We start from the raw sequence: 13,277 nt of genomic DNA, 5'->3' as shown, positions 1-13,277 counted from the left end.
GAGTGAAAGACAGGCCTACATGATGGCAGCTGACATTTTTCCATCTTGAAACAGGGGCTCCTGGGTAATTTGACAGTAACACAAAAAGGAAATACTGCAAAAGGAGGTAGGGGAACAGCGAGAAAAGAGTTAGGATTAGCTAGTGCACAAATTATATCGGACACCTCTACCACCTCGCACGGAACTGTGCAAAAAGTCTGAAAAAGTTGGGAACTAGTCATTTTTCAAACCTTTGGAGGACCAGGATACATAGCATAACATGTGTATTTGTAAAGCACACATTTCACCCAGAAGGCTATCTTGGCGTTGAATAACAGATGTTTATTGTTTCCCAAGTCAATGGTACTCATTTTATTGACCTCAGAAGGAGTCCACTAAGACACCAGACCCGGGTATAAGGTACTGAAGTGTGCCCAGGCAGGCTGCACCCAAAGTAGGCAGAAGTTACCACACTGAAACCTCGTTCAGAGGAACCGCTCAATGAAGGTATTCACCTTCGGGAGCGCTGCCTAGCTACAACTTCTAGCCTTGCCCTGCTGGAGGATTCTGAATTTCAAAAAAGTGACTAAGTTCAAAGGTAAGACTTTGTATCGGAGAAAAGTGTTGAATCTATCCTACCTGTGGAGCGATCTCGCTGGATGAGAAATTGAATGCTCTGAGCTTTTAGTGTCAAAAGCAAACTTGGTTGGGGGAGCTAAACTATGATCTATCCAACTTTGATGGACCCTTACTGGGCCTAGCCTTGGACCGTAACCCACTAAAAGATTCTGACTTCCGGTAAAAAGACTATGTCAGAAGGTAAAACCTTTGGACGAGACAACCAACTTGGTGTATCCGCCTCAAATCCATTGCAATTGGCCTGAAATCACACCTAGGTCCCAGTCTTGTGAACAGAGACTTTTGATTGGTTCTTTACTTTTTTCTTGGTGCTTTTCACACTAAAACTTTAAACTGTGTTTTACAGTGGGCTTATTAAGTTGGTTGTGGTACCTGCCCCCAAACTCTGTCTAGAAGTTGTTTTTTAAATATAGTGGTATTTGCTTATTTGATGCATGCCTGAATTTTCTTTTTTACCTGCCATGGCAATTGCTACTAAATTGTATTGACTCCCCATGGTAATTACTTATCACTAGTTAACTAGTTAGCCTGCCAGGCGAAAATAACGAGAATAGAAGGTGAACATTTACCTTAGGAAAAACACCTTGAATGGGCAATATAAATAGCACTCACTATTTTTAACCTAAAGTGTCTAAAATGGGGGGCACAGAACTTACCTGGCAGCCGTGAGGGAAACGGCACAGCACACGCCACCGGACGCCGTGAGGGGAACGGCTGGACCTACCACTCGCCTGCAGCCAAACTACAATTCCCGGCAGGCTTGGGGGTTGTGACGCGCACTCCTGACGACGGCAGCGCGCCCGGAGGCGCTACAAGTAGCCTGGAACACCACTCGCCCCCCGAGTCGCGCGCGGGAGCTCCCCGGGAGAAGCCCGGGACAAGGGCGGGCCCTCTGTGGCCCTCAGAGGCCTAAGGAGGCAGGGCTGGGCCATGGACCTCGGTTCCTGTATTGCGTAACTGACCCTTGTCATTACGGGTTGTGTGAGAATTCCATTTCCAATAGAGTATTTGTGTGGGTTACTCAGGATAAGGAGTGGAAATACCTCAAATTGTTGTATTGTGCTCCTATCTCTTCTACCTCTGCCTTACATCAGATCCCCTAAAGGCCTTTTTCCAACTTCTAAAAATGAAGAAATCCGCAATAGGCAAAACACCTCCTGCAGTAGCGACACTAGATAATTATTTGGTGAAAGTTGTGACTAAAATAAACAGTGAAAGACGAAAATCACTAGGCCAGGGAAACAGCCCTCTTACATCGCCTATTTCGCCCACGGAATTGTCTCTCTCAACTCAGGGTGATAGTAGTGACGCTGCCCAAAATGATTCAGTAAATATGGCAGATCCGGCTCTCCCACTCACAGATTTATCGCAGATTCAGGTCAACACGGGTGAATTAAATGATGTTCCAGCCGAGCGCTCCACGGCACCGGTAACACAGAGTGTTGAGGTCCCGCAAGCACACCCAGATTAAACGGGGGGGCCGAACCATCAATAAAAGAGCTGACCCGCCACTCGTTAGTGTGGAAACTCTAAATGAGGTAGCAACTAATAATGCCATGATTAAATTAGATACAGAGCAATTAGACTGCCTGATTGGCATTATGGAGGCGAAAATCACTGAGTTAATTAAACCTCTAATGGCCAAAATTGTCACTCTGTCTGCAGAAATTGTGAGATTAGGCAGCCTCCTGGGACCCCCTATTGATAAAGCTGATAAAACTGTTGAAAAGGGCCTTAGGGTTATTAAAGAGACAACAAAGCCCACAAATGAGGGATCCTGTACAGTAGAAAAAGCAGTCTCTGTATCCCTGGAAACTGCATGCAAAAATACACCACCAGCACCATGTCTAGGGAGTAAAAGAGGGCCGGCAGAAGTAAAGACTGGTTGCACTGTTAGTGCACAGCCAGACTTACCTCCTGAATGTGCCCCGTTTGTCGCAGTGTTGACAAATGTACCACCCTTTATAGAGGCTGGTCATCTAAATAAGCAAGAATCCCACGATTCTCTGAAAAATAAAACTGTATCGTGGCTAAACAGAGAGTGTGGGTTTCCAGTAGCTTTATCACATGAGATATTAACCACCAGGAGAGTCGCATGGATAGGACAATCCCAAAAGAACATCAGTGGCGATTGTGTCATTATAAACTTTAGTAATCCACTCCTTGTCAATAATGCTTTGCTAAGAGCTTCCTCGCTGCCACAGTCCGATCAGGGCATTACACTTCGCTCACTGGGGTACTTTTATAGAAATTTAACTCAGCAGCCCGTTAACGATTTATGTAGGGGCAGAGGAATTGGCACTGAAGGGTTCACCGGCCGCGGGGTTGCCACATTCAATCGATACCAACCCCTGAGCGATCTAGATTCAAATGATTGACTTGAACACGGCCGGGACCACTCCATACCTGTTGTTGTAGCTTCTCCATTGTCTGTGGAGGAGGAACGTGGGTTAAATGGAATTTCAGCGAGCATTTGTGGGGGTGGAAACCTCAATGTTATGAACACTGTAGGGGACGGTCAAGCTGATTGTTTTGATGGTATGGTGGTAGAGAGGGCCCCACGTCCAGGAACGAGGGTCCTCAGCTGGAACATCGCCGGGTTGAAAAGCAAAGCAAATGATGGAAAGTGGAGGGACTGTTTGACTGACTGTGACATCATTGGACTCCAGGAAACTTGGGACACAAGGAATACCTTTTTCTTGGATGGGTATGTGGCTTTCTGGTTGGCAGCAGTTGCCTACCCTATGGGGAGGGCGAAGGGGGGTCTCTTAACCCTTATTTCACTTAAACTTGAGGGGACTTATACTAAAGTGGAGACAGGTACACCGCACTGCCTAGCTGTGGAAATTCTTACTAAATCCTCTGGGAATTGGCTTATTGTCAATTTTTATAACTCCTTTAAAACAGTATTTTAAATGAACACTTAGTCAGTCTATACGATTTCTTGGAGCTGTATAATGTTAACAGTACCAATTGTTATTCGGTTATTGTGCTTGGAGATTTTAATGTTCACTGTTGTAATGGTAACTGTTTTGTACGGGACAGTTTAGGTCCAGCGAACCAAGATCATATCCATTTTGAACACACCCCGCAGGGATTGTACTTGGAAGACTTGGTGGCAAGTAATGATTTGATATACCCTACCAAGTCTACAGGAGACATCCCAACTTATAAAGGAAGAGGTTCCGGGTCAACAATTGACTATATTTTTGTGAGTGTAAATATAGCAAGTAGGGTCAGCCAGTATAATGTGAGTTGGTCTACCTATGGAGATCATAACCCTGTCAAGGTGTCTCTGACAGACGATCTAAAGAAAAAAGTTAAATCCAACCAGCCAGCTGGAATCCATGATATAAGACCTATCGAGCAAGCTCGACGCCTGAAATGGTGCTGAGTGGTGCCGATAGATTTCAGGGAAATTTGATGGGGAAAGGTTGGGGAAGATATGACCACTTGTTTGAAAGATGGTGTCATAGGGGACGAGGTCCTATTAGCCTATGGCAGAATATGCACCCAGGTCGATAGTGACCTCAAAAAAACAGTTAAGGGGCAACCCAGGAACGGGGAAAAATGGTTTGATCACAACTGTTCAATAGCCCATCAGGAGTTGATGGTAGCATTGAAAGCCGTCCCGCCTGATAAAGCGGAAATTGCTGCCCTTAGGAACACTTATAAAAAAGTACAAAAAAAGCGAAGAAATGAAATCAGGGAGGAAGCTTGGAACGAGCTTTTATCAATAGATGTAATCAAAAACAGTGCCAAATTCTGGACTGTGGTGAATAAGCCCTTTTTCCAGGATAAAAGCAATAGTGAGCTTGATTGTGGTATCCAGGAAAAAGAATGGCACAGTCATTTCAAACAAGTTTATGATGGAAATGGAATGCTGGAAGGCCCAGTCTTAAACATGGAGAAATATTCCTTGTCCTTTACAGAGTTAGAGGTAACACAGGCTATTATGCAAATGACGAGTAACAAGGCCCCAGGGCCGGATGGAGTCCCGGCAGACCTTTTTAAATCTGATGTAAAAACCTGGTCGAAGATTTTATATATTGTCTTTGTAAATGCCTGTCAATTGGGCTTGCCCTCTACATGGGCAAGATCTGTCATTATACCCATATATAAGAAGGGAAATAGAAATGACCCGAGCTGTTACCGCCCGATATCCCTAATCGATTCCTCGGTGAAAGAGCTTGGTAGGGTGGCCCTTGGCCAACTGACTGGTTGGCTGGAGGAATCTGGAACGCTTTCTGTGACCCAGTATGGCTTCAGAAAAGGGATGGGCTCCACGGATCAATGTTTAAATTTGCAACTACTAATAGGTAAATATACGGTGGCAAAGAAAGGTCCACTATTAGTAGCCTTTATGGACCTGTCCTCGGCCTTCGACCGAGTAAATAGGTCGAAACTGTGGTCCATGCTCCTAACCTGTGGTGTAGACAAAAACATCGTCTATTTCCTAGCTGACCTGCACAGGGATTTATCTGCAACGGTGAGGTATGACCAACAGGGTAATTGTACAGAAGACATACCCATATCTAATGGAGTTAGGCAGGGGTGTATCTTGGCGCCCCTGCTCTTTACCTTATATATCAATAACCTAGATACGGCCCTAATTGCCTCCTGTAAAGATATCCCTCGTGCAGGGAAACGCCTGATTCCCGCACTTCTATATGCGGATGATGCCGCCCTCCTAGCAAGGACGGCGGTGGGACTTCAGTTAATGTTAGACTCTTTCTCTGTCTTTATGTAATCATTAGATTTTAGTGTAAATTTCTCAAAATCGCACATAATGGTTAATGGACAGAAATCCCCAAAGGTTAAAACGTTTTATTGCGAGGGACACATACTAACTAGGGTGACGTCATTCCCTTATCTGGGTGTACTATTTGACGACCAAGGATCCTGGGTAACCCAAATCACAGCGAAAAAAATCGTATTGATAAGGGCTACCCTGGCTGTACTGGGTTTCGCCAGAAAGTTAGGAGCTAGACCAATGAAGGCCCTTATCCAAATATACAGAGCCAAGTGCATTTCACTAGCTATGTATGGGGCCGAGTTGTGGGGCATAAAAAATACTAAGAACATACAGACGGTTGAAGAAAGGTTTTTAAAGAACCTTTTATCTGTCCCTAAGACAACAGCTAATTACATTGTCCATCAGGAGCTTGGAATTTGTGGAAGATGCTATTGCTGTGGCACCTCTTTTGAAATGGATAGCCACCTGGTTAAACCCTGACTTAGTGCTTAACCACACCATCCTGAAAGACTGTATGTCACTCGACCGCGGGCTGAGCATACCCTGGCTCAAATACATTCAGAAGCTTGCAGGTAAACTGGGTCGACCAGAACTATATCACTCCCCAGAAACCTTAGTGAAGGGAGATATAAAATGGTCTAAGGAAATGTACTTGCGCATAGCCACCATGGATAGGGAAGAGAGAGAGCTGGTAAAGGTGACAGTAAGGGCCCACCAGCTATGTAAAACAACACTATCCATGGAACCGTATCTAGGCTATGTCACAAACAATAATCATCGTTTCTTATTGACCAGATTCAGACTTAACCAATTCCATTTTCTTCTTGGTGAACAGAAAGGTTGGAAGAGGGCAGACGACCTTGGCCCGTGTACTTGCGATAATTTTTCGCAACAAGACACCATACATTTCCTCTTTTTCTGTGAACACCTTATTGTCATTAGGAAATGTTTTATTCTCCCAATTCTAATTAACAAGGGCTTTGTGCAAGTGAGACCAGCCCTTCTCCATTTGCAAATGTTGACTGATGTCTGGGAAACTTTTAACATTGCTAATTTTTTATCAGCAGCTGTAAGAATCTTGAGGAAATTAACTTAAACACTATATCATGTACATTCCCTTTTTAACATTGAGTCTAAAATGAAATTGTTTTTACTGGTTTTATTGATTGATTTTATATATATTTATGAGTCTTGATTGTGTTGAATGGATTAGGTACTTACAACTGTTTATATATACCCTTTTTTCTTGCTTTTATGGTTTGCTCATAAACCGAATAAAGATATTTGACTGACTGACTGACTGGATTGAATCAAGCAGAGCATTTATTATCTGAAGCACAAAAAAAATATCTTAGATTCTTGGTTATCAACAGATGAAACCAACCACTGAGAAAAGTAACCAATATACTGTCAGCTGTGTAATTGGTTTTTTTGTTTTGAGAAAAGCAGGAGTTTGTTTTCTTTAAACTAAAACAAAATGGCCGGGAATTTCAGAGAGTGGTCTCCCTGCATCTGGGGGCATTCTGTTTTTTACCTGGCCATGTCCATCATGCCTCGCTTAGAGGATGGGCTACCAGGTCAGAGGTTTATCAGGCACAAACAACTACCATAGAACTGGCACTTAGGGCTGATTTAGAGTTTGGCGGACAGGGTACTCCATTTCAATACTGACACGAGTACCCAGTTTGCAAAACTCTAGTTTGGCCTGCTGTATTTTGAGTCGGGCGTATCTCTAGGGTTAAGTCGACAGAGTGAAGTTTACTCTGTCGCTTAAACCTTTCACCAACAGCACGAGGGAGTATGGGCCATTGGAGGTGAACTATCTGACCATCCTCTCTATTTAAAGTGGATGATCGGATGGCTTATTTTTCCCTGCAACTGTATGTCACTGCGAAGAATATCTCTGCGGTTTACAGTATATATAAAAAAAAGGGGGGGGGAAGTACCCCTAAAACCTGGGAGAAAACACCCATGGTGTGTGGGGCCCTGTTTTATTTCTTTTCCCCAAAAAAATCTCGCTCTGGGAGTTTCTTTTTGGAAGAAAAAAAACTTTAACAAGTTTTTTGTAATGAGAAATCCAGACTCATCAATATTGACCTTGACTCCAGGAAAACACTCTTGCTAGCGGGTCATCGGCGCCCCCTTTGACCTTATCCAAGAAGTTCGAACCGACTGGCCTGAGCACAAAGAACAATGCCTTTTGGGACACCTTCACTCTCCTCACCGAAAAAGACACCAACAAGATTCTTCAGAGTATCAACCCTTCTTATCATTTTAGCGACCCGTTACCACCGTCCATCTTCAAAGAATTGAAGGAGTTCCTCACCCCCTTAAGGACAAAGATTATCAATGCGTCTCTCGTACAAGGTACGATACCGGATTGTCTAAAAGCTGCTCAGGTAACACCTATCCTGAAAAAGCCTACAGCTGATAGTACGGACCTTAACAACTTCCGTCCTATCTCTAACATTCCCACCCTTGCTAAACTCCTAGAAAAATGCGTCCAATCTCAACTCTGTGCCCACATCGAGAATTTCCAGCTCCTGGATCAACACCAATCTGGTTTCCGGAGTGGGCACAGCACAGAATCGACTCTCACGCATGTTATGGATGACATTTTAAATATGCTCGACCAAAATGAATCCTGCCTCCTTATCCTCCTGGATCTTTCCTCAGCGTTTGACACTGTTAATCACGACAGCCTCCTATCCATTTTGAAGCACAGGATGGGCCTTTCTGGTGTGGTGCTGCAATGGTTCTCGTCCTTCCTCCACCACAGATCCCAAAGAGTTAAGGCGAACCACTCTCTCTCCCAGCCATCATTAGTTTCCATGGAGGTCCCCCAAGGGTTCGCCCTATCCCCTATACTCTTCAAGTTATTCTTGGAACCTTTAGCTAATGCTCTAAACCCCGCGGACATTCTGTTCCATATGTATTCGGATGATACGCAACTTTATCTGAAAATCTCATCCTCGAATAACCTCATAGCACTCAACTCTGCCGTAATAAAGACTCAGAACTGGTTAACTGAGAACCACCTCCTGCTCAACACCTCCAAAACAGAATTCCTTCTCATTTCTCCTTCGAATCACATCCCCAAGATGGACCTCTGGATGAACCACCTCACTGCCTTCAATTGCTCCCCCCTCATTGTTGACTCAGCCAAATCTCTCGGACTCACCCTAGACAAGCATCTAAACATGAAATCTCATTTCAGCAATGTGTGTAAGGGAGTGAGTCACCTTATGAGGATATTCCGGAATCTCAAACCGTTCCTCCCACAAGCTGACTTCAAGCAAGTGGTCCAAGCACTTGTTTTGCCAAGGCTAGACTATGGCAGTGCTACACTCTGTGGCCTCCCCAAATATGCCTTGGTCCCCCTATGGGCTTCACTTAATGCGGTGGCCAGATTGGTCCGGGGACCAAAAGAAACAAGCACATCTCCCCAGTCTTAAAATCCCTAAATTGGTTGCCCTATGAAGCTCGAATTAAGCTAAAGATTGCCTGTCTATCTCACAAAGCCCTCCACTTCAAAACTACCACTTATCTAGCGCAAAACCTAGACTTATCAGGAGGGGGCAGAGCTTCTCGGAGTGCTAAATCTCTCCTCCTGAATCCTCAGATCTTTCGCAAAAAGAGAACATGCCACCTAGCCTTCCCCAGCTCTGCGCCAAAGACCTGGAACTCTCTCCCACCGGAAATACTCAGAATCTCCTCAATGGTTACCTTCAAATTGGAAGTGAAAAGATTCCTCATGAACAAGTTCCTACCTTAAAAGGGTCTCGGACCCTCTGCTCTAATGCTTGGACATACACTCTAAATACTGTGTTTGGTGCTATTCTGCTTCATTTTTTACTTGCTCCCCTCCCAGTTCACTATGTTCTAGTATTATTTTCTTACCTTTACTATCCCTTTCGATTGTAACCTCCTGTTTGATATGCATATGTGATTTGTCCAGGTTTGTACCCCCTATGACGATTGTACTGCTACTATTACCATCCTATCCCCCAAAGTGTAAAGCACTCTGGTATCCTTCGGGATCATGTTCGCGCTATGTAAAACTTTATAAATAAATAAATATGCCTTTGCAGGAACTGCCATGGCAGCAGTTCATAGAAACCCACAGAATTCACCGCAGGGACGGCGGTGAACTTTAAGTCTGGTGGGTGGAATAAAGTTGGGATAGCAGACATGAAGTCCTCCATCACCTCGATGACCTCTACTCTATCCGCCTACTTCTAACTTAGCCATTCAATATGGCTGCCCCTGCACACAGGGGAATGGGAAACCAGAGTTTTATTGGGACTAATTTAGAAATCACTTCCAATGAGAAAAGAGAGACACACTTTTAACATTGTTGCTTGGTCCACCACAAGGACAGAAGCTGCTTGGAGCTTAAGAGGATATAAAAAGAAGAATGTGTTGTATTTATGTAGAACACAAAGTTGCCTAACTACATTAGGAGAGTTGTGTACAACTCAGATTTGATAATTGACTCCAGAGATCTGGGTGTATTATGGGTAAAAGACACTGGTGGTAACAAAACAAAAGGGTCTGAGGTACATCTGTGGTGATATGAGGACACAAATTATACATATAAAAAAAAGAAATTGTGCCTCCATTACTTATCTCCTACGCCATAAACTAGGAGAGTTAAGCTTCCTGCCACGGGCTCACAATGACATTCTAGACCCCTCTCCTCAGAAGAACCTGCATGCACTAACAACTAGCTGAGAAATACAAAAAGCTATGGATGGCATGTCTGAATTTATATTAGCTCATGGTATTTATCCTGGGTCAGAGGTACTTACCTTGAGAAGCCTGAGTGCTGTGGGGCCTGAGAAGAGCCTGGGACCAAAGAGAGGTGCTGCTTGTTGACAAGCTCAGGCCAAGCCATGGCCATCAAACTAAAAAACACTTTGAACCACATAGATGACAAATTTGAACCAACTTTGTTTTTTGCTTCCCACTAACCGACTCAACGGTCGCAAATATGCTGTCTGAGACTGTACTTTAAGACCTTTGAGTGATTTAGGTCTGTTTTAAACCTGATTTAATTCACTGGTTATTTTTGGTATTCTTAGCCATATATTGTTTTTTAATTGTACCCATTTTCTTTAGCATGTGACTTAACTTATTTTCTTTAATTAGCCCTTTGATTTATAACTTGCTTGAATATTTCTGCAATCCAGACTGTTATTGTGGCTATCTGTTGTACACAAGCCATCCTTCTTCTGAGGTTTCATAGATGCTCAGAAGGCGAGCTAAAGTAATTCTTTAAAAAAAAACGGTTAAATGTAGGTTAGATTGCTTAGGCCTTATGGGAAATCAGTTACAGCTCACATCAAGATTGTGACCTCTTTCCCATTGCGTAACTCACAGATTTTCTCCAAAGCTCAAGTGGCACATTGTCTTTCAGAGCGCTCTTCTGACCCCTTACATCACTTCCTATTACCTACTACAGTCACATCCTCTCTTCTTGACACACACACTGGATTCCCACGAGGGTATGTCCCTCCTTTAGGCACATATGAGATGACATGAATTAACATTACCTGCTCTTTGTTTGTCCTGGAGGCAATTCCTGAAAAACAAATAAAAATACAGTCATTTCCATGTGAATAAAAGTTATGCATCAATATCCGACACAAGTATAAAACTTGAAAATGCCATACAAACTGCTCCTATGATAGCTCCTGCTCCCCCTTCAGTAATACCAAAGTGCCCTGGCTGGGGGCGCAAACAACTGGGGTGCATGACTGTTGCTCCCCTAGGGAAGTTCCTATAATGCAGTCCCTGGTGTCATGGCAGCCTCTCCAACACAGTTCGGGATGCTCCTCTCAGCTGCTGCCCATATATTCCACAACATAGTATTCTGCCACTCTCCATTGCCGCCTTCGGCACTTTAGGTATGGGTCTTGTGTCCTTCGCCTCCAGTGACAGAGCAGAATGCAGGTGCCACGCTGTTAGTCTTAACCAGGCTGGAGAGCTGGAGAGGAGAGAAACCCCCTGGCTGCCATGGTTTTGCTCCACTGTCGCATTCAGTATTTGGGACCTAGTGGAAGCAGTGGATCTGGGTCTGCTCTTCCACCACTTTTTCCAGGTGAGGCAGGGGAAGATGTCCCATGTGATATCAAAGCAAAAAATAGTTATGCTTTTCACGTCATTAAAGTGACATCGACTCAGCGATTAACCAGATTTCAAATCTGGTATTCAGGGTAGCGGCTTCCTTTGGACAGTATGTACAACAATATGATATTTTACCGGAGACAACAATTTTGCAAGAAAAACCTTATACAAAAGAAAACAATAGCCTGCCCTGAAAGCTTTTTCTTTTTTATATGGTCTTCTGACATTACCAACATTTTTATTACCTTATAACCAATACTAAGCTCTCATCTTTCTACAAGAAAGGTCATTGTTAGTGGAAAACAGTGTTGGAGAACAAGGAGAAAACAAAATTTCACATGGTGTAACCTTCCAAATTTGCAGAACCTATCATTCATGTTTTAGTTCCTGATGACTTTGGTGGTAATCAGTTTTAATTAGGGTAGCACAACACTAAGTGCAATATTTCTATCCAAAACCCAAAATGCAGAATAAATATTGATAATAATCTATTTCAACACTCATTGGCCTCATGCTTAAATGGTCACATGGCATTTCAGTGTGATATTTAATGTGTGATGCTGTATGCCGCACTATGACTGGTTCTGATAAAGTACATCTACCCGTTAAATTTCTGCAGATCAAGCCTGCTTGATTTAAACAGGGAAAAAAGATGCAGTATTTAAGGAAACCTTCAGATTCTGGGGTGATGACCATCGACATCTACAATTTATATGCCATTTTTGGTGCAAAACGTGCAAAGGTTTGTATTTACTGCACCTAATAAATTTCTACCACTGCAGAATGAGACTTTATTAAGCGCGATAAATACCACACCTTCCTCTGGGGCTCACATACTAAGGGCTAACACATGGCTCGCATAATAAGGGCTAACACATGGCTCACATAATAAGGGCTAACACATGAATATTAGGGAATTTGTAGCTACCCTGGTAGCTACAAATTCCCTAATATTCTTCCAGCAAGTCATCACTAGAATCTAGGCTGTTACTCTTTTTGTTACCTCTCTGAACAACAGTTAATCAGTAACATTGTGTACTTTAATTTAGCACCCAAAAGATGCTGGAGACTGGATCTCTGGTTAATGGCAAACTATGGAACACAACAGATTATTTTCTTTTAACATGCTTTACAGTTACTGAGTAAAGGTGATCTCTTAAATGTGGCATCATTAGGTGTGAATCAAACCGCCATAAGTTAGGATAGGGCACTTTTGTTTAGGAGGAGGGAGGGGTGCAAATTACAATTCTGTTGATAACTTTTAACACTATGTATGAATTGCTCTGTAAACCAGAACCTAAGTACCCTCCACCCTATCCGATCTATTGACCAGCCCATGAAAAAAAAAACTTTTTACAGGATTTAAAAAAAATAAACATACTGCATACTTTGATAAACTGCCAAACTTTTAAATACAACTTTACAAATTGTACCCACAACTAAGTGCTTCAATCAGTGAATTAATTATTTCTGGAAATTGTCATCATGTTTTGTAACGCATAGTAACCTGTTTTCCTCTGGGAGTATTCCCCTTAAACAATTGTTTCACGGTGGCTGTTTATTTGTGACAGCGATCTTCTCAAGCCAGCAGTTAGATACTATTTTGCTCTTTGTCAGGCAGAGCTGTGCTAAGAAATTGTACTGCAGTCTATACTACAGAACGATTGTTTTACTGGGCCTCAAATGTATTGTTCAACTGATATCTAAATATACACACACACCCACAACCCTGGCGGAATGGCTGACAACGTCTGTTTGGTAAGACCCTGGTCCC

General features: G+C 43.1%; 1 protein-coding gene across 2 annotated transcripts in view; it reads right to left on the bottom strand.

Moving 5' to 3' along the window:
* Positions 1-13,277, bottom strand: part of LOC144791492 (ubiquitin carboxyl-terminal hydrolase 47-like) — a 340,820-nt gene that overhangs the window by 76,620 nt on the left and 250,923 nt on the right. For both annotated transcript variants that reach the window (XM_078666187.1, XM_078666188.1), the window contains exon 10: positions 10,930-10,958. In XM_078666187.1, coding sequence (XP_078522313.1) covers positions 10,930-10,958 — 29 coding nt within the window. The remainder of the gene's footprint in view (positions 1-10,929; positions 10,959-13,277) is intronic.

This window comes from Lissotriton helveticus, chromosome 11, assembly GCF_964261635.1.
Source record: "Lissotriton helveticus chromosome 11, aLisHel1.1, whole genome shotgun sequence".
NCBI classification, from domain to species: domain Eukaryota; kingdom Metazoa; phylum Chordata; class Amphibia; order Caudata; family Salamandridae; genus Lissotriton; species Lissotriton helveticus.
Note: the sequence above shows the minus strand (reverse complement) of the source record. Positions and strands in the feature narration are given on the sequence as shown.